This window comes from Nomascus leucogenys, chromosome 7b, assembly GCF_006542625.1.
Source record: "Nomascus leucogenys isolate Asia chromosome 7b, Asia_NLE_v1, whole genome shotgun sequence".
NCBI lineage: Eukaryota > Metazoa > Chordata > Mammalia > Primates > Hylobatidae > Nomascus > Nomascus leucogenys.
The window spans coordinates 13,756,829-13,778,833 of NC_044387.1; the positions used below are offsets into that span (position 1 = coordinate 13,756,829).

The 22,005-nt window shown below is 50.3% G+C and overlaps 1 protein-coding gene across 1 annotated transcript in view; it reads left to right on the forward strand.

Moving 5' to 3' along the window:
• Positions 1–22,005, forward strand: part of CACNG2 (calcium voltage-gated channel auxiliary subunit gamma 2) — a 139,550-nt gene that overhangs the window by 109,189 nt on the left and 8,356 nt on the right. Inside the window, exon 2 of the mRNA XM_003264703.4 lies at positions 5,422–5,505. Within this exon, the coding sequence (XP_003264751.1) occupies positions 5,422–5,505 (84 nt within the window). The remainder of the gene's footprint in view (positions 1–5,421; positions 5,506–22,005) is intronic.

Here is a 22,005-nt window from a genome sequence, read left to right on the forward strand (position 1 = left end):
TGCTCCCATTATCATCCTTGGAGATTCCACAACCAGGCAATCAGCCCCTCCAGTCCCTGGCCTTGACCCCTTCACTCCAACCTGATGTGCCGGTGCTGCCTCACTGGTTGTTAAATATGGAAATACTGTTGCACTGATCAGTCTTACTATGTCAGGGAAGCTGGCTGGGGGCAGGGGTGGCTCCTGCATTGGGCGGGGCAGAGAGAAGAGAAGGGCTGGGACCAAGGCTCCATCTCCTCTCCTCGCTCCCCAAGGCTGGGTTGAGGACTCAGCTCTGTTCTCAGGTTCTATAAACCCCAACACCCACCCCAAGGGTGGGAGCAAGAGAAGAAGAGTCTCCCTACTGGCCCTGACTGGTGGGACTGGGCTGGACTGGGCGCACACTGCTGCCCTGCGGATGAGAGCGTCTACCCCTCTCACAGCCTCCCACTACCTTCCCATTCCCGGCCCTGACCTCGTGGGGCTGCTGGGCACAGAGAGGTCCTCTAGTCGAACCGCAGAGGACAAGTTAGGAGAAGATTCTGCACTCGCCGAGATGGAATGACCCTTACTCTAACAGGGAAGTTTGGGGAGCATCTGGTATTGTTTCCTGTGTCAAAGCATGGTCCAGTCAAGCCATCATTTAGCTCGTAACAGCCTCATCATCAAAAGATCACACCATTCATTTCTAAAAACCAATCGGTGATTTGGGGCTTATTAGAATAATTTGATGAATCATTTGCACTTCAAATTTTAACCAGGTAGGCAGTTTCTTAATATATACTTGATGTATATAGAAAATAAAAGTGAACGTTGTAGTTTTGCCGTATCTATTAATTTGTACGACCTTTCCAGTGCATACTTGAAGATCATCCCTACCTCCGCCTGCCCGAAGCCACCTCATTCGGGGTCTTACCCTTGCCCTTGGCATTTCCAATATCCATACCCCCTCCACTCTCTGTCTTTTGCATCCCACTCTCTGGCTACCATGTGCCACCCTTGCAGCTCACTCCCATGCACCCCCATTTCAATAATGTTTTGACCCCACCCCAACCCCAGACTCAAAAGCATTGACTGCCCTCCCCACTCCACCCCTCACCCCCGCCTTTGCACTGCCTCACTTGCCCTTCAGGTCCTCATTTCCCTGTTTACCCAGCTTAGACTCCATATCCATCCTCATAATCCCTCCCTTTCCACCCTCTCCCTGTTGCACTCACCTCACAAACCTCCTCCTTATTAGAAGCAACTCTCCAGCTAACTGCACCCACGCCCCGAATGTGGCCGGAGAAAACCACAGAATCTCAGAAGGGACCTTCAAGCCACTGACACACATACTTTACAGCCTGGTCCACTCCCTCCCACTCTCGATTCCCTTCCTTTGTCCTCCCATCCCCAACCCTTCCTCTCCATCCTCACTCTCAGTTGATGATCCTGCTTCCCATTTTGTCGGGAAAATAGAAGCAACAGAAGAGAAGTGTTACACCCTCCCACCATGTCTGCCCATCCCCAGCACTGCACCCACGAGCTCTGCTGTCCCTCCTGGCACAGCACCACTCCCCTTGCACTGTGTCCTGGGCCTCGTCTCCTTGCACAGTGCACCTGTATTGCTCCCCCATCTCTGCAGGTCATCCCTTCTGTCCTCCTTTCTTTTACTTTTTTATTTTGATTTTATTTTTGAGACAGAGTCTTGCTCTGTCACCAGACTGGAGTGCAGTGGTGCTATCCTAGCTCACTGCAGCCTCAAACACCTAGGTTCAAGGGATCCTCCTGCCTCAGCCTCCCAAGTAAGCTAGGACCACAGACATATACCACCACACCCGGCTAATTTGTTTTTATTTTTTGCAGATATAGGGTCTTGCTATGTTGCCCAGGCTGGTCTTGAACTCCTGGCTTCAAGGGATCCTCCTGCCTCAGCTTCCCAAACCTAAAGGCTGAGCCACTGCCCCAGCCCCTCCCTTCTTCCCTCTCCTAGTACTAGAACATTCCCACTAGTATCATACAGGCTTTAATGTCTCCCCCCAACACAGAGCAGCCAGCACTAGCCAGCTAGTGGAGGACACCCCAGTAGCACAGTGCAGGGAGACAGAAGGAGGTTAGGAGAAAGAGGCAACAAAGGATATGGTGGTAACTCAGACAGCAGGACCAGCATGCATGTGCCACGGTCCTGAGGTAGGAGGGAGCGTGGCAGGAAAGAAGGCAGAGATGTGCAGGGAGGCAGGAGGCGGGTGGGAGGTGAGGCCAGATGTGGAGGTTGGGGGTCAGGCTTTGTTAGAGATGTTGAGCTTTTCCCCGAGAGCACTGGGAAGCTGGAGTGTTTCCGAGCTGGAGGTGGCATGATCAGATTTGCATGTACAAAGGATCACTGTCATAGCTCTGTAGAGAAGGATAAGAGTGGGTGCAAACTGATGAGTGGGGAGGCCACGGCAGCCATCCAGGGAGCAGGGATGGTGGCCTGGTGGTGGGCGGTGCTGTCTCAGAGACATCAGGCAAGTTTGAGACACTAAGGATCTAACACAGACAGGACGCCCTGATGCATGGAGCCTGCAGGGAGGAGGAAGAGATAGATGTCAGCGCTGACAACTAGGCTCAGGCTTACACAAGGGAGCCCTGGAGAAGCATTCGCCGAGCTAACTGGGGCCTCCAGAGCGCCAGGCTGGAGGGAAAGATCAGAAGTTCATGTTCAGTGCCTTTAAAACATCCACCAGGAGACGTCAAATAGGCAGCTGGATACCCAGGTCCAGGCCTCGAGGAGAGGTCTGGGCCACTGATTATCTCCCACGGCCTCTCTGTTAGCATCTCCTGAACCCTCCTTCTGTGCCAGGCACTGAGCTAGGAGCCAATGGTCCAAGGATGAGTGAGGCCCAGGCTTGCACACAAGGAGCAACTAGGCTCCCCGTAGAAGGTGAGCTCCTGTTCCTGCAGGGATCAGGAGTGGGTGTGGCCCACCAGGATGCAGCTGGGGCCCTTCTGGGTTAAGCTCTGTCCTCAATTTGTGGGATGCCTCGGGGCATGTCAGTACCGCTCTCTGAGCCTCACTGCTGCACAGATTCTTTATAAAGATGCCTGGCACCAGCTTGCTGAAATATTTGTCAGATTGAATTGAAAGAAAATGAAAGTGCTTCGCAAAGTGCTTTTCAAATACACTGATTTGTAATTTTAACAATAGGGAGAATTCGTTATCCTCTTAGCAGCTGGTATGGAGACTTTTCCCACAGAGAAGGGTGTGTGGTTGGATTAGGGAAACAAGGTACTAGGGAGGGGACAAGGCTTCCTTTTAACACCCCAAGATGCAAGAAGGCAGAGGGGCCATGACACGATGGGGGTGGGGACAGCAAAAAGCAGGGAACCCAAAACACTCAGAGAAGACACCTGCCCATGGGACCATTTTGAGTGGCCCTACCAAGCTTCAGTGAAGTGACCAGAAGTCCCGATATGCTCTGGGGAATTGTTTTTCTTGTAGAATTCAAGAAAGTTAGTGAATTTGGTACAGAGATAGCTCATGTGTGAAAGGGAGTTATAGGGGTTCCTCTTTTCCATTATATGCAGCATATAATCATAGCCAGAAGTTCCTAAAATGCTTATATTTCTATGTAATATGTAAGTATCCCTGTATACTATATACCTGTGTACTATTAGGTTGATGCAAAAGTAATTACGGTTTCACTATTACTTTTGATGGCAAAAACCACAATTGCTTTTGCACCAACCTAATATACAGGTCTATATTATATGTGTGTATATATATATATCTAGGCTGGGCGCAGTGGCTCATGCCTGTAATCCCAGCACTTAGGGAAGCTGAGGCCGGCAGATCACTTGAGGTCAGGAGTGGGGGACCAGCCTGGCCAACATGGTGAAACCCCATCTCTACTAAAATACAAAAATTAGCTGGGCATGGTGGTGTGTGCCTGTAACCCCGGCTACTTGGGAGGCTGATGCAGGAGAATCACTTGAACTTGGGAGTCGAAGGTCGCAGTGAGCCGAGATCGTGCCACTGCACTCAAGCCTGGGTGACAGAGCGAGACTCCATTTCGGGGAAAAAAAAAAAAAAGGTATATGTAATAATACCGTAAAATTCCTAAGTAATATCTATGGTACATACTAGAATCTGCCCCTATTTTATAAGACATAGTCTCAGGACTGTAGAAGGAAATCATTGCCAACGTATATCGAGGGCTGTATTAATTAGGTCACACTAGCTACTATGTCGGTGGCTGGACATAGTCAAATTTCATTTCTCTCTCACGTCAATGCCCCCAAGGACTTCCTAAATGTGTCAGGCACTGTTCTGACTACTCAACATGCATCAGCTCAGTGAACCTCCACGACAATCTGCCAGGGAAGAATTCTTGTTATCGCCACTCTCAGGTGAGGACACTGAATGACGCACAGCTGGACCCAGGCAGTCTGGCTGTGCAACCTGCATCTTACCCACTGTGCATACGCCCCAGCATACACCCAATCCTTCTGCCATTCAGAGAAGGTTAAAGGACATTCGCTGTGCCTATGCTGGTGCTGGGGATAAGATGGTGAATGAAACAAAGTCTCTGCTGTCAGGAAGCCGATGCTCTGGTGATTGTAGAGTCTGTGCTACTTATCGGTTTTTAGAAAGGCTGCATTCAAGAGTTCACTTGCTCATCAGTGAACATCAGGGAGGACCTGCCTTGACACTGTGCTGGGATTTGCCCCAGGCCAGTTCTCACCTTCCCAGCAGGCACCGAGGAAACATTTAGAGTCAAAAGACCCTCAGATAGTTCAGCCTTTCTGAGCCTCAGTTTCCTCATCTATACAATGAGGATGATAATACCCCTCTCACGGGCCTGTAGGGGAACCAAAATGAGTTGTAGTTCGAAACCCAAAAGTCCAGCCCCCAGGGGGCTCAACCTCCTCCTCACCCCCATATTTATTTCAGAGCGGTTAGCAGCTCGGTTTGGTGAATTCCGTGCAGAATTGCAGATGGGAAAGTGTTTGCAGGCTCTTCTAAAGGGCTGTGGCAGCATCTGGCAGCACCAGTGTGGGGTGTGTCCCCTTTAGAAAGTGATCTGCTGCTTTCCCACATGTAAAATGCAGGGTGACTCCCAGCTATGCTGGGGCACAGAGACGGGCTGAGGAGCATTCATCGGCCTCCTCCGTGGCAGTCCCCAGCTCGGAATCAAACCTCCACTGCTGCCAAGCCTCCGCTAATCCTCAGAAGCTTCGGTGCAGGGACAGAAGGCAGCGTTTTGAAGTCGTCGGCTTTAGATCCTCTCTGCAGTACTGCGGGTGTGTGTGTTGTGATTCACCAGGCAGATGTCCAAACAGACAAAGCGAAACCTTCCTTCAGGGGTGAGGGAGAGGGCTGAGTGAGTTTCCAAACGGCCAGAAGTTGGGAAGAGGCAGGTGGGCCTTAAGCGCCCCCAAAACTATGATGTTTCATGCGCTCCTTCTCCCCTTGTTTTGCAGGGAATTTCAAAGGTCTGTGCAAGCAAATCGATCACTTCCCAGAGGATGCAGATTATGAAGCTGACACAGCAGAATATTTCCTCCGTGAGTGCACACAATTGTTTTTGTCTCCCTCCTGGTGGTGGACCCTGCCCTTCCAACCTTCACAGAGTCAAGGACCAGGCCTACCTAGAGGCCCTCATCACAGCAGAGGGCAGGAAAAAGCTGAGCCTCTCTCCTTTCCGGAGTGCAGACCTTCATACATGCTGTTCCCTCTGCCTGCAATGCCCTTCCCTCCCCCATCTTTGTCTGGCAAACTCCTACTCAGTCAACCTCCAGGTCTTAGCTAAAACATCACCTTCTCCTGGAAGTCCTTCCTGCCTTCTGCATGAGTTCCTAGAGGACAGTACTTTTTCATGCTGTGGGGTCCTTGGCTATTTGAGTAACCATCTCCCAACTCTGCTAGGGTATGGAATCACCCTAGCATTCACCATTATATTCTCAGCCCAGTGCTTGGCATGTAATAAGTGCTCAGTGAATATTTCTTGAATAATTGAATGAAGTAATCCACCAGGCAGTGCCAGATTGGAACTTCTAACGAAAAAAAAAAAAGAGAGAGAGAGAGAGAGAGATTTTTTTCTTCCCCCGCAAGTCAAGTAAGTCAAAGTTAAATCCTGATGTAACAGCTGCGATCTTAAATCCACCTGAGACATATTATCAAGAGAAAGTATTCTGAGGCTCCAAGGAAATGTCTCAAGTATCAGCAAAAACTAACAAGGCTACCTATTCCCTGAGAAAGGGATTTCCAAGAGAGGGGCTGAGAGTCCTTGAGGCCTGGGACAGCAAAGCCAAAGGTTCTCAGGCCATCTCTTTGGAAGGAGGTTTGCTCTCCTCCCAGGAGCAACCCCGCCTCTGCTCCAGGCCCTGCCACCTCCCCTCCCCAACAGCACAAGGGTTGCCATTGCCCTCAGATCACTTTTATGAAACATGTAGGAGGCATTTTATTATATAGATTGCCCCTGTCTCTTTCAATAATTACTTCTCACATCAAGCCCAGCTCTCAGGTCAGCCTGGAATCTGGTTTCATTGAAAAGCCCATGGAATGTAAAGTCAGCCAGGCAGCTAAGAAGAAAGAGGGAGGGAACACGATGCAATTTTTAGATTCTTTTTTTTAAAGGAAAACATATCATACCCTGCTCATCATTTCCTTTTATGAATTCCTTCAAGACGTTGCTCTTAACTGGAATTCCTAAAAGGCCATTTGGTTGTGGTTACCTGTTACCTGTGACTGTGTCTGGGGTGGGGCTGCAGGAGCCCAGCTGTGTAGTAAATGTGGGTTGAGCTCCTTCTGTGTGCTGGATCCTGTGCTCAGTGCTGGGGAGGCCAAAATGGAGGAGGGCCTGCCCCCAAGAAGAGCACAGCCTGGCAGGGAGGGCCCTTGGAAAAGCAGCTCAACTTGGGAGACACAGCATGGCAGAGGTGAGGCCTGAATGTAGAAGGGGGAAGCCAGCAAGCAAAGCCAAGCCCCACACTGGGAGCCACACTCCCGGAGCACAAGGCTCACCAGGTGGAGCTCGAATGATGTCATGCTTTATCTGCTAGGCAGTAAGTGCCTGGGGGCAGGAAACTTGTCTCATTCATTGCTGCCCTTATAACAGCTCAATGAATGCTTTTTGTTAAGAAGAGATAGAGGATTCTTCAGTGGCAATTCCTAACAACTCAACGCCTCCATTTCCTTGTTTTTAAGAAAGAAGAGCATAGAGCAAAGAGTATTTGGTTCATTTTGGTGTCCCTGGACAAAAGACTTGGACTGAGATTGGCAACGCAGGATTCTGAAGGTCTGATTTGAGTTGACTTAATCCAACAATATTTTTTGAACATCTGTAACAGGGGTTGGCAAACTTTTTCTGTAAAGAATCAGATGTTGAATATTTTAGGCTTTGTGGGCCATGCAATCTCTGTCCCATTTACCCAACTCTGCTCTTGTGGCCACTGACAATATGGAGGCATATGTGTGGCTGTGTTAGTGAAACTTAACTTAATTTACACAACCAGGCAGCAGTCTTCATTTGGTATAGTTTGCTGACTCCTGGTCTATAAAATGCTACTCCTGGGCTGGACAACAAAAATAATTCTTTAAAGCTGGAAGACGTGAGTTTCTATCATTCTCTACGAAGTTCTAACCTAGATCTTGAGAGAAGCTGGAAGACGGGGATGATTTTTCTAGAAGGATCCCCTGCCCCCACTCCCTACCCTAGCTTCTGATTCAGAAGCTCCTCTGGGGCCTCCCTGGCACCCTGCATGTATCTACAATTCAACCCTGACCACACTTTACTGCAATGTCACTGGTTCACACTCGGGATCCCCAAGAGACTATGAGCTTCTTGAAGGCAGAGCTATGTCCCATTCATTTCTGCACCCCAAGCACCCAGAAAAGGCCATGGCAGGGAATTTGACCCAAAAAAGCACTTTGATGACTGAGCAATGAAGTGACTGGGTGGGTGAATATGTGAACACTCAAGTAAATCATGGTCTAATGCCCCGAGATCAATGCAAGCAACAGGCTTCCAGAGGAAAACAGCTGGGCCTCCATTCACCAGAGGTAGGCAGGTGGCTCCCAGAGGTGGGCAGAGCTTTGGCTGAAGGAGGCACCTGGGGTGGGCAGGGCCTGAGTCCACTCCTAGTTAAGGTCTGTCAAACCCATCTGCACAGCTCATCTGCCGCAGGGAAAGCTGTGAGGGGGCAGAAGCAGCCCCTCTCCCTGAGGGCTAGCCATCTGGAGGGAGACCTACGGACCTAATGTTTATGCTGCATGCTGGAATAGAAGGAAGCGTGTGGTACTGAGGGAACCTGTCCCCTAACCCAGACCAGAGGAGGTCCTTCCAGAAGGGTTCCCTAGAGAAGGTGGCACCAGAGCCGATTCATTCATTCATTCACTCAAGAGATATTTACTAAGCACTCACTGAGTGCCAGCACTATTGTCAGTCCTGGGGATCCAAGAGTGAACCAAAGAGGGCCAGTGCCTTCGTGAAGGTTACATCCTAGTGTAAGAAACAAGTAATAAACAAGTGTGAAACACCCTGTCCCTGCCCTCTGCACCCTGAGATAGTTGTTTTGTTGTTGTTGTTGTTGTTTATGAGATGGAGTATCTTGCTCTTTCATCCAGGCTGGAGTGCAAGTGATGCCAAACCTCTACTTCCTGGGTTCAAGCGATTCTCCTGCCTCAGCCTCCCGAGTAGCTGGGATTACATGCGTGCGCCACCATGCCTGGCTAATTTTTTTGTATTTTTAGTAAAGATGGGGTTTCACCATGTTAGCCAGGCTGGTCTTAAACTCCTGGCCTCAGGTGATCCGCCTGCCTCAGCCTCCCAAAGTGCTGGGATTACAGGCGTGAGCCACCGCGCCTGGCCCCAGCTGAGATAGTTTCTGAGTGGTCTGGGAGGGGTTGGAGAGTGGAGAGTGATGGGGGAGGGGCCAGTGGGTCCTGAGGGCATGTCACTTAGATAATGTGGTCCCACAGTTTCTCTGAGTGAAGAAAGGGAACCAGGTAAGAAGATTTCTGGGAAAGAGAGTAGCTGATGGAGAGAATAGCAAGAGCAGAGTCCTTAAAGCAGGCACAGAGCATCATGTTTGAGGATGAGAGGGGTAGCTGGTCCTGCAGGAGCCCAGTGCAGGGGTGGAGTGGGGTCCTACAGCAGAGACAGCAGAGGAACCCAGTCATGTGGGCCTGGGACCAGGGGGAGACCTCAGCTGTCATTCTAAGTGTGATGGGAATGACCGATTTAGACACGTCAGCCTGGCTGCTGTGGTAGTGATGGTTGGAAACAGAGGCAGGGAGCCCAGGATGGGGTGGGGGGGGGGTGGCAACCAGAGTGTAGCCATGGTGATGGTGAGAAGGAAGGAGATGTTTGGGAGACAGAGCTGACAGCAGCAGGAGTGGCCACTGATGGGGCATGGGCCATGGGGCAGGGAACAGATCTCAGGATAGGGACGGAGGTGAAAGGAGAGGGAAGGAACAGTAAAGCAACTCTTCTTTCTCCCCAAAAAGCAGATTCCAACCCATGTAGAGCATTTCCTAAGGGACTTGGGGCTTGTTTTCCAGGTTCCCAAATAGCTCCTCAATTAATTCTTTTTTTTTTTTTTTTTTTTTTGTGAGACTGAGTCTTGCTCTGTCACCCAGGCTGGAGTACAGTGGTGCAATCTTGGCTCACTGCAACCTCTGCCTCCTGGGTTCAAGTGATTCTCCTGCCTCAGCCTCCCAAGTAGCTGGGATTACAGGCACCCGCCACCATGCCTGGCTAATTTTGTTGTATTTTTAGTAGAAATGTGTTTTCACCATGTTGGTCAGGTGGGTCTTGAACCCCTGACCTCAAACAATCCACCAGCCTTGGCCTCCCAAAGTGCTGGGATTACAGGCGTGAGCCACCATGCCCAGCCCTAAATTAATTCCTCCTGGAAAAGCAGAGGTGTGAGCTGGATGGGGCACAATCCATGCCTTCCAGAGTATTCCTAAAACCAAGACCTCTGCAGAATGAAGAACTGGACCAAGCTGAGCCATGCCAGGAACGCACATCGCTGGGGCCCCTTAAATTTCCTATGAAGTCACATGGTCCATGAAACAGATGTAGCATCTTCCTTCACTTCTAAGTGTGAGCAATTCACACACTCCACAGATCTTTCTGGAGTGGGCCCCCCTGTATGCCAGGCCCTCTTTGAGGTACTGAGGTTATGGCCCTCAGGGTACCTGCAATCTACAAAAAATCAAACTAACAAGTGAATGATATAACATGTTAGACTAAGATAAGCCCTATAGGAAAAAAAAAAAAATCAAGCAGGGACGGGAGATGGGGAATTCTAGAATAGGGATGGGATCAAGAATGAACAGTGGCCGGGCATGGTGGCGGGTGCCTGTAATCTCAGCACTTTGGGAGGCCAAGGCGGGCAGATCACCTGAGGTTGGGAGTTTGAGACCAGCCTGACCAACATGGAGAAATCCCATCTCTACTAAAAATACCAAAAAATTTAGCCACGCGTGGTGGTGCATGCCTGTATTCCCAGCTACTCGGAAGGCTGAGGCAGGAAAATCCTTTGAACCCAGGAGGTGGAGATTGCGGTGAGCTGAGATCATGCCATTGCACTCCAGCCTGGACAACAAGAGCGAAACTCTGTCTCAAACACAAAAAAAAGAACAAACAGCAAGTGCAAAGGTCCTGGGTTGGGAGCATGCCTGGAATATCTGAGGAACAGGGCTGAGCCCCATAAGACAAGAAAGGAGTGAGCAAGGAAGGGCAAAGGGAGAGCAAGTGTGGAGAGCCCCAAGGACCCTGTGGGTTGCAGCGAGAATTTGGGGCTTTGTTCTGATTGACGAACACTATCTCACTTTTGAACAGGCTCTGGCTGCTGTGTTCATAAGGGACTGAAATCGGACCAGGGCAGAAGCCGACAGAAAAGTTAGAACTCTGTTGCTATAATTTAGGCAGGAGGTGATGACAGCTTGAACCAGAGTGGTAGCAGTGAAGGGGGTGAAATAGGATCAATGTTGAAAATATTTCCAGGGCACCGCACACAGGATTTTCTGAAAGGCTGAATGTGGATTTCGAGGCAAAGGAAGGAGGCAAGGATGGTGCCAAGGGGCCATGCCCATGGGGGAACAACAGGTTGAGACTGGGGCTCAATATCAGACATATTCAGTTAGAGATGCCTGTGGGACTTCCTGGGGCAATGTCACGGACTAGGTATGGACCTGAGGCCAGGGTTCACAGGAGAGGTCCTGGCCAGAGATTGTGAGTTTTCGCGTTGTTGGCAAGTAGGTGATATTTAAAGCCATGGGACTCAATGAACTCACTGAAGGAGTGGCACAGAGAGAGAAGGGGAGAAGCCCAGACACTAAGCTCCAGGACACCACGAAGTCTTAGGGGCCAGGGAGATGAGGACACTCCAGGAAAGGGGGCTGAGCAGGAGTGGCCAATGAGGTGTCCGGGGTAACTCCCACCATCCTTGCTACACCAGCTGGACTGGGGATGTAGAGCAGAGAGGGAGGACAGAGAATGCCAGAAGGGCATGGCTGGACAGCAGTTCAGAGCTCATCTCCTGGGGTGGAAAGGACAGTGGGGCCACCACGCTCAAGCCAGCAGGCCAAGCTTAAGACGTTGTCCAGCCTCTTGGAGGGCCTGGCAGAAGGAAGGCACTCAATATCTGATGGACAAATGAATGAATGAATGGACACTCTTACTCCCCAGTGCCTATGAGTAACTGAGGAATCCCCCAGCCTCTCCTGAACCACACTGATAAAGAAACAGCTATAGGAGCCCCTCATCACCACCCCAGGCTCCATAAAGGCATGACCAATATGGACTTCGCCCCACCTGTAACTGGCTTACCCAGTAATGAATGTGACTGGACTGTTTCTCCCAACCAGCGCTGTGGGCCCATGGAATGTGTCTGCTGTGGCGGCCTCCATATCCTCTTCCCTCATTAACCAATGATTGAGGAGCGTGGTGAGGAACGAGGCAGTGGTGACCAGGGTGTGACTTCTCTTGAATGTCAAGGGTGCATCCATGTGTCTGTCTTTGTGTATGAGGGCATGAGTCTGTGCTGTGTTCTGCGTCTTTCGGTACTCGCATGTCTGTGTGTTTGAGTGTCCGTGCCTGAATGTGTAAGCACTTGTGTGTTTGCACGTGTCTGTGTGTGGGTCCCTGTGTGTTGTATGTGTGTGTGTATGTGTGCGTGTTGTGTCCAGGAGATGGGAGTTGACATTTCCTAACTGTCCTATTGTGATTTGGAGTAAGGGAAGAAGAATCAGAGGAATTTGGCTTCCTCCAACAGTCATGTATTAAGCACCTACTGTGTGCGAGACCCCAAAATCCACTCTATTGTGGCCACTCATAGTCCAAGACTGTGGGGTATGGTCAGGTCTCTCCACTCCATATTCACAGCCTGGGGCTGGAGGTGTGGGTGAGGGGCCCAGGGCTGGCTACTGTCTCTGACGTACTTCCTCCAGGGGGTGTGTCACAGGCCACACACACAGACAGGCCTCAACAGGTGGATCACCAGGCCACATTCCATAGCCAGAAGTGGACAGAAGGGGGAAGGGAGGCAGGCCCTCAGCAAAGCCGATGCCCCCACTCAGCTTTCCCCAACACACACAAGAGAGGTACACCTAGTTGCAGTTAAACTTGACACCTCCCCAGGGATTCACTGACCACCTGAGGATGATGACAGGAAGCCTGGGGGAAGCCGGCAGCAGGAGTGGAACCGAGGAGGGAGGCAGAAGGCGGCTGAGGCAGGGAGGACTCACGTGAGGGGCATCTGTGGGGTGAATTTACAGAACTTGGACACCAGTGGGAGGCAGGCTTTGGCACACTCGGGGCTTCAAATCCAGCTCTGCCACTTCCCAGTGAACCTCCCTGGGCCTCCGTTTCCTCACAATGGGGACGATGTTCATTGTCATCTTCCTAGCATTGCCATGAGGATTAAAGGAGTTAGAGTTGGACAGCTCTTCACACCTGCCCCGAGTCCCAGTGAGCATTCAGCAGGCATCTGCCACGATCCGTGTTCACTGTTGCGTCCCATTGCATAGCGATGAGCGCAAAGAGGAAACAGGGAGGAGACACAGGCGCCCGGGGAGGGCTTCAGTTTGCAACGAGGTGGTCAGAAAGTCCTTGTGGCAAAGGTGACATTGGAGCAGAGACCTGAAGGATGTGAGGAAGTGTTTGGGAGGTGCAGATATCCTGGAAGAGCATTCAGGCAGAGGGAACCACCAGTGCAAAGCGTCTGAGGCTGGCGGGTTCATAACAGCCAGGACGCCCTGTGATAAGCAGAGGGGCAGGCAGGTGGGAGAAGGGGTGGTGACCAGGACTCCGGAGCCTCTGCTTTCCCCGGAGATGAGACCACCACAGGGGCGGGCATGGTCTGATGTCCAGGCTACCAGTATCACTCCAGCTTCTGCAGGAGAAGGAGACCACTTAGGAGACCACAGCTATCCTCCAGGCTCAAAAGGCAGGTGCTTGGGCCCAGTAGTGGAGAGGTGGCTGAGAAGGGGTTTGATTCTACATGTATTTGACAGGACAGCCGGCAAGTTTTTTTTTTTTTTTTTTTTTTTTTGAGACAGAATTTCACTTTTGTTGCCCAGGCTGGAGTACAGTGGCATGATCTCAGCTCACTGCAACCTCCACCTCCTGGGTTCAAGTGATTCTCCTGCCTCATCCTCCCAAGTAGCTGGGATTACAGGTGTCTGCCACCACACCCGGCTAATTTTTTGTATTTAGTAGAGATGGGTTTTTACCATGTTGGTCAGGCTGGTCTCAAACTCCTGACCTCAGGTGATCCACCTGCCTCGGCTTCTCAAAGTGCTGGGATTACAGGTGTGAGCTATCGTGCCCAGTTGAGCTGGCAGCTTTTACTGACAGCCTGGATGGGAGAAGTAAGAGAGAGGTCTTGTGGATGGCAAGGAGTTCTGGCTGGCAGATGGGGCGAACATTACTGCCCTTCTCTGAGGCTGGGAATGTAGGACGAGGCTGCTGTGCGGGGAGGTGACCACTCTATTGCCAGTCTGTTTCATCTTGGTTTCTGTTACGGAATCATCTTCCCACGGACTGTGAACAGCTTGAGGACACCACAAGGAGTGGCTGCAAATAGAGTGTCCTCCTCCCACCCATCCACCCCCTCCAGCACAGGGCCTTTCCCAGGATCAGGCCCAGGAGAGGTTTGCTAAGTGAATAAACAAGGTACCGCTCGCCCTAGGGCAGCTGGTATGTTCACCCTCTTCCCAGAATGAGGTCAGAGGAGGATATTGGGTCTCAAGCTGAGCCAGAGCCACCCTTTCCGGCCTCAGACAGTGCCCCTTCTCCCCATTGCCCCTCTTTCCCCACCTCCACCAGTCCCACCAGGGAACATGAGCCAGGAAGGTGTGGGGAGACCAGGTGTCAAATCCTGAGCTTGTTACTTAGAATAAAAGGGCCTGAATTCAAGGGGTGCTTCACTCTGTGACCTTTGGCAAGTTACACAACTTCTCTGAGCCTCCCGTGAACAAGTGCTTTTTTAGGTCTCCCCAGAGCCCCAGTGAACAGCATGAGGGGCGTCTACCAGGCTTCACCCGCCTAGAGTTTTAGAAGTGTAATGATCCATCATTCCAGCATTTTTTTTTTTTTTTTTTGAGATGGAGTCTCGCTCTGTCACCCAGGCTGGAGTGCAGTGGTGCCATCTCGGCTCACTGCAACCTCCGCCTCCTGGGTTCAAGCAATTCTTCTGTCTCAGTAGCTAGGATTACAGGTGCACGCCACCACACTCAGCTAATTTTTTGTATTTTTTTTAGTAGAGACGTGGTTTCACCATGTTGGCCAGGTTGGTCTCGAACTCCTCACCTCAAGTGATCTGCCAGCCTTGGCCTCCCAAAGTGCTGGGATTACAGGTGTGAGCTACCGCACCCGGCCCCTCATCCTAGCTTAGGATCACCCAGCCCCACCGTCCCATTTTACAGATGAGGGAAAAACGGAGGCCCAAGAGGGAAAATGACCTGCCCCAGCCCGGCACACTTTCTGGGACTGCACCCTGGGAGCATTATCCAGGTCCATTATCCTGCTACCTGTCCACTGCCCAGAGCTCTCAGCCCCTTCTAGAAAACATTGCCATGAGGGGGCTTCTGAGAGACATCCCCGCCAGAAGTCATCGCAACCAATGTGGCTAAAACTATTGTGACCCCATCCCATGGTTAGGAAACATCTAAGCTGCCACTTGTACTCACTCACATCTGCAGAACCAGAGCAAAATGTTCCCCAAAAGCCACCCAGCCTTCCTGAATGCACACTGGCCAGCAGTTTCTATTCTGTCCTAGTTCATTTCTTTTTTTTTTTTTTTTCCAAGATGGAGTCTCACTCTGTCGCCAGGCTGGAGTGCAGTGGCATGATCTCAGCTCACTGCAACCTCCGCCTCCCCGGTTCAAGTGAGTCTCCTGCCTCAGCCTCCCGAGTAGGTGGGACTACAGGCCTGCGCCACCACGCCCGGCTAATTTTTGTATTTTTAGTAGAGGCCGGGTTTCACCACTTCGGCCAGGATGGTCTCGATCTCCTGACCTCGTGATCCGCCCGCCTCAGCCTCCCAAAGTGCTGGGATTACAGGCGTGAGACACCGCGCCCGGCCCCTGTTCATTTCTTTAAGGGCTGGTTGCTACCACTACACCGATTTCATGACCTAGTAATGAGTCACAACCCGCACTTTAATAAACAGCAGCCTCAGTAACCCGAAGCCCGGTGAGAGACAGCAACAATTTGCTCCGCTGGAATGATGACTACGATTTGCTGGTGCTCCTCGTATACCAGACATTATTCTCACTGCTTCAAGTGTGTGTACTCAGTTACTCCTCATAGCATCCTGTGAGCTAAGTGTGCTTGTGATCTCCATATGGCAGAGGGGGCAGCAGAGGCCCCCGGGGGACCAGGTCACAGCTAGGAAGATGGACTCCGGCAGCCTTTCTCCTGAGCCTGTGCGACTGGTCACCAATCTCTACTGACAGCAGAAAGCAGGGACGTAACCGGCATCCTGCACAGATGGTACTCCCCAAGTTAGCTCTCTGGGCTCCCAAAATGCTTTTCATGTGCTATTATATATAGCACACGTTCATTGAACACTTGACGATGTGCCAGGCCTGACACTTGAAACATTATCTTAATTCATCTTCACAACCACCCTATGAGGGTGAGATGACCAGTGTCCCCATCACACAGATGGGAAAGGCAAGGCACAGAGGCTACACAGCCAGTGGGGGGTCCAGGAAGAGACCCCAAGCAGGCTGCATCTGGAACCCATGCTCCAAACCATAGCATCTGACTTCTCTTTCTCCTTCTCACCCACCATCTTTGTTCTCCTCTTTCTTCTTTGGGCTCTTTCTGACTCTCTCTCTCTCACACACACACACATACACACACATACACACACACACACACACACACACACAGAGGCATTTTGGGGTTTTTTGTTTGTTTGTTTTTTTTTTTATTTCCAGAGGTTGTTGGGGAACATGTGGTGTTTGGTTACATGAGTTAGTTCTTTAGTGGTGATTTGTGAGATTGTGGTGCACCCATCACCCAAGCAGCATACACTGAACCCAATTTGTAGGCTTTTATACCTCACCCTCTCCCCACCCTTTCCCCCTGAATCCCCAGAGTCCATTCTATCATTCTTATGCCTTTGTATCCTCATAGGTTAGCTCCCACTTATGAGTGAGAACATACAATGTTTGGTTTTCCATTCCTGAGTCACTTCACTTAGAATAATAGTCTCCAATCTCACCCAGGTTGCTGCAAATGCCGTCAGTTCATTCCTTTTTATTGCTGAGTAGTATTCCATCATAGGTATACCACAGTCTTTATCCACTCATTGATGGACAGGTATTTGGGTTGGTTCCACATTTTTGCAATTGCAAATTGTACTGCTATAAACATGCATCACACAGGTGTTTTTTGAAACGCATCCCTTCTCATGGCCATTGGCTACACCAGCCAGCACAGCATGGAAGGAGAAGATGGGAAGAGATGCCCAAGAGACTAGAAAGCTCCTTGCAACCCAGCAGGTCTGTGCAGGTCTGTGACTGTAGACTGTATCCCCTAATGCGGATTGATGCTAATGACCCTAATTCCTCCTAATGATGAGTCAAATCCCAGATGGGATAAGAGCTTAACACTAGGTACAGAAAATAAGGAACCCTCCCCCTACATACCTGATTACGGTGACTATTTTGATTCAAGGTCATTACTCGCACAGGGAACAGGTAAGGCAGCAGCATGGCCTGGCTGCGTGGGCCCTGGGGAGAGGTCTTGATGGGCACAGGACCATCAATGAGGGACGGGGCCTTAGAGATCATCTACTCCAACCTCATCAGAGTGCAGATCTGAGGCCAGAGAAGGGATAGCACACGCTCAGGTCCCGTGGAGAGCCAGGCAAAGAGTGCACAGCAGGCCCAGGTCTCCTGACCTCCCCCCGTTGTCACATCCCCACCCCCACTGACCACCAGCCCACCCTCCTCCGCTGCCAGACACAGTGAGCAAGCCTCGGGGCCCTGAGTGCCCTGTCTGGCCTGGCCTCCGGCTATGCCCACCATGAAGCACCATGTCACAGCGTGATGGCCACAGAGGCTGGGGCCCACCGAGGCACAAGATCACAAGATGATTTGTCTAGGGAGTTTGGCCAAAAAGCAGATTTGCAAAGAATGGATAGCTCAGGCTACCCGTTCCAGAAGGCAAGATGTCGCTTGCCTCCTGGGCACTTAGGATACTCTTTATTTCTGTCACCTTCATAGAAAATTATAAATTGCTCATAGTTCACTGACATCCTGTATTTTCTAAAGCGTCCACATTCCTCTTCCTGCTTAATCCTTGTAACCCGTTAAGGTAGATGGAGTTAAGATTTTCATCTCCATTTTACAGAAAAGGAAATGGGGCCAAGGAACACTATCATTTGCCCAAGGTCTTCTTGAGACCGTCACTAACCATTGGGGCTCCCCAAGCCTCAGTCCTAAGCCTCTCCTCATCCATGGGCAAGCTCTTCTGTGTGTCTGTGAGATAGCTTCAACCCAGACGGCACCCCTGTGCTCCGCATCTGCACACCCAACTGCCCCACCCACACTCTATGTGCACATCCCCAAGGCATCTCGAACTCAGCATGTCCAAAGCCAAACCTTTTCATCTTCCTCCTCTACTCTCTTTTTTTGTTTGTTTGTTTTGTTTTGTTTTGTTGAGACAGAGTTCTGCTCTTGTCGCCCAGGCTGGAGTGCAATGGTGCAATTTCGGCGCACGGCAACCTCCACCTCCCAGGTTCAAGCGATTCTCCTGCCTCAGCCTCCCAAGTAGCTGGGTTTACAGGGATGCGCCACCACCTCTGGCTAATTTTGTATTTTTTTAGTAGAGATGGGGTTTCACCATGTCGGCCAGGCTGGTTTCGAACTCCTGACCTCAGGTGATCCACCGGCCTCGGCCTTCCAAAGTGCTGGGATTACAGGTGTGAGCCACTGCACCCAGCCTCCTCCCCTACTCTCTACTCACTGCTAGGCTGGGTCCTCTCCCAGTGCCTCTAAGTGGTTTTTTCCACCCAGCTGGCAAGTCTGAAACCTAGAAGTTATCCTCAATGCCACCCTCTTCACTACCCATATCCATCCATCAAGCTTCAATTCACCTCCTAAACATCTCTCAAACACATCTGCCTCTGTCCATGCCCTTTGTACCTACCCTGGCCCAAGCACCAGTACCGCCAAGTACCAAGTACCAAGATGCCAGTACCACCGACATCACTCCTCTCTGATCAGCTGCAGTAGCCTTCTCACCGCTTCCCTGGAGCCACCCTTGACCCCTTCGTAATCCGTTTGCTTCTTAAGATGCAAATCAGATCATGACAGCCCTGCCTGTTCTAAGCCCTTTAAAGTTTCCCATTGCTCTCGGGATGAAGCTAAGCTCTTTAGCTCAACCCATGAGGCCCCACGTGGCCCGGACCCGCCTGCCTCCTCTCCTTAGGTGCTCCCCACACTCCTCCACTGGCTCCTCGTGATCCAGCCTTCTTCCAGGTCTCTGAACGAGCCATGCCTCCTCCACCTCCAGCTCCTGCTGCTTTCTCTCCCACAGCCCTGCCTTCATTGTGCCTAATTAGCTGCTCCTTATTCGCCAGAGGTCAGCTCTACCACCACTTCCTCAGGGAGACCCATCCTGATCCCCACATAAGCTCAGAGGATTCTTTGAAGGGCAGCAAAGTGTAGAGCCTGAAAAGAAGGGAATGCAGTGGTTAGACGCACAGACCCTAGAGTCAGACTGCCTGGATTCACAAACCTTGAACAAATGGCTTAACCTCTCCTTGCTTCAGTTTGGTCTCTGTATAGTGGGGATAATTAAAGTACTTATTCAGGCCATGTGTGGTGGCTCATGCCTATACTCCCGGCACTTTGGGAGGCTGAGGCAGGCATATCATTTGAGGCCAGAAGTTCAAGACCAGGCTGGCCAACATGGTGAAACCCCGTCTCTACTAAAAATACAAAAATTAGCCAGATGTGATGGCACATGGCCTGTAATCTCAGCTACTTGGGAGGCTGAGACACAAGAATCACTCAAACCCAGGAGGCAGAGGTTACAGTGAGCTGAGATCACGCCACTGCTCTCCAGCCTGGGCGACAGAGCGAGACTCTGTCTCAAAAAAAATAATAATAATTAAAAATTAAAAAATAAAAGCATTCGATTTGAATCCAGGTCTATCACATTTCAGAGGCCATATTATTATATGCTGCTTAAGATAATGTAATAAGTAGAACTAAAATAAATTTTAAAAATAAAAATAATATAAAGTACTTACTTCATAGAGTTGTAATGAGAACTAACAAGTGTATGTATGTGCAGTGTTCAAAACAGTCCTCGGCATACTCTCAGCTCTCTGTGGACATTAGTTGTCTACATGTGATATTAGCCTGTCACGTACCCTCATGGTGCCATATAGGTACTTTTCTTTCATAGCATGTTATCCAGGCTGTGTGATTATCTGATGGCATACATGTCCTTCATGAGAGTATAAGCTCTAGAAAGACAGGAACCAGGCCTGTTTTGCACCCCTCATGTCTCTCATGCCAAGACCAGGCCTGGCACAGTGGTGGGCACTCAGTCCATATTTGCTCACTGGATTCACAGCTAGCCTAGAGCAAAGTATTTCCCTGCTCTGGACCATGTGGCCTTTTCCCCAATACAGAGTATACTCTTGGCCACAGCTGGCCAAGTATGACTAGCAGGCCAAATCCAGCTCATCCAGCCCATCACATGATTTTTTTTTTTTTTGAGGTGGAGTCTCACTCACTCTGTCACCCACTGCCCAGGCTGGAGTGCAGTGGCTTGATCTCAGCTCACTGCAACTTCTGCCTCCTGGGTTCAAGCGATTCTCCTGCCTCAGGCTCCCGAGTAGCTGGGACTACAGGCATGCGCCACCACACCCGGCTAATTTTTGTATTTTTAGTAGAGATGGGGTTTCGCCATGTTGGCCATGCTGGTCTCGAACTCCTGACCTCAGGTGATCCAGCCCCCTCGGCCTCCGAAAGTGATTTTGTAAATAAAGTTTTATTGGAAGCCAACCACGTTCATTTGTTTACATATTGTTTATGGCTGTTTATGTGCTACAACTGCAAAGTTAAGAAATTGCAACTGAGACCATATGGCCAGCAAAGACGAAAATATTTGCTGTCTTTCCCTTCACAGAACAAGTTTGCCAATGTCAGCTTTAGGCGTGTGTAATCTCCTTGAAGCCAAAGCCCATGGCTTCATGGGGCTGGTATGAGGTTTACACCACTCTTAGAACAAGGCCTGGTACAGGGGAGGGGCTCCATAAATGTTGGCACGTAATGTGAAGTGCCATATGCTTACTCATAGGAGACCAGTAAATATTTGTTCATTAAATAAATCAGATATTTCCTGACTCTTGTGATAGATTTTGGCAACAAGACCACACTTGGCTTTGTAGGAAGTCAGGACAGTTTATAGGGAAGTTATGTCTGGACTGATGTTTTGGGAAGAGGGACCTCAGAAATAAAAATTGCTACCTTTTACTGTTCACCTTCCAGTGTGAGACACAGTAAAAGGTAGGACCCAATGTAATTCTTTTTTTTTTTTTTTTTTTTTTAGACAGAATCTTGCTGTGACGCCCAGGCTGGAGTGCAGTGGTGAGATCTTGGCTCACTGCAACCTCTGCCTCCCGTGTTCAAGCGATCCTCCTGCCTCAGCCCCCCCGAGTAACTGGGGCTACAGGTGTGCACCACCATGCCCAGCTAATTTTTTCATTTTTAGTAGAGACGGGGTTTCGTTATATTGGCTAGGCTGGTCTTGAACTCCTGACCTCAAGTGATCCACCCACCTCGGCCTCCCAAAGTGCTGGGATTACAGGTGTGAGCCACCGAGCCCAGCCCCAATTTAATTCTTATAACAGCACTTCTCAAACTTTCATATGCATGCAAATCTTGCTCTGGGGATCTCATTAAAATGCAGATTATGACTCAGTTGGGGTAAAGAGCTGAGGGGCGGCATTTCTTTTTTCTTTTTTTCTGAGATGGAACCTCGCTGCAACATCCGCCTCCCGGGTTCAAGCGGTTCTCCTGCCTCAGCCTCCCAAGTAGCTGAGATTACAGGCGCTTACCATCACGCCCGGCTAATTTTTGTATTTTTAGTAGAAGCAAGGTTTCGCCATGCTGGCCAGGTTGGTCTCGAACTCCTGACCTCAGGTGATCCGCTCACCTCGGCCTCCCAAAGTGCTGGGATTACAGGCATGAGCCACCACGCCTGGCAGGGCTGCCTTTCTAACCAGATGCCAATGCTGCTGGGTCTCAGGCCACACTTGCAGCAGCAAGGCCTTACAATATTCCTATAAGCTAAAGGTTATTTTTACTATTCCCATTTCACAGGATGGAGAAACTGAGGCTCAGAGCAGTAATGACCCTTGCCCAAGGGTCACACTATTGATAAGTGACAAAGCCAGGATTCAAAGTCAAGTGTGACTAACTCCAAAATCCCCATTCCGTTTGTGACACTACCCAACCAGAAATACCTCCTTCAAGAAACTTCTCCAATGTAGGAGTCCTCGCTTGCTCCTAAACCAGCT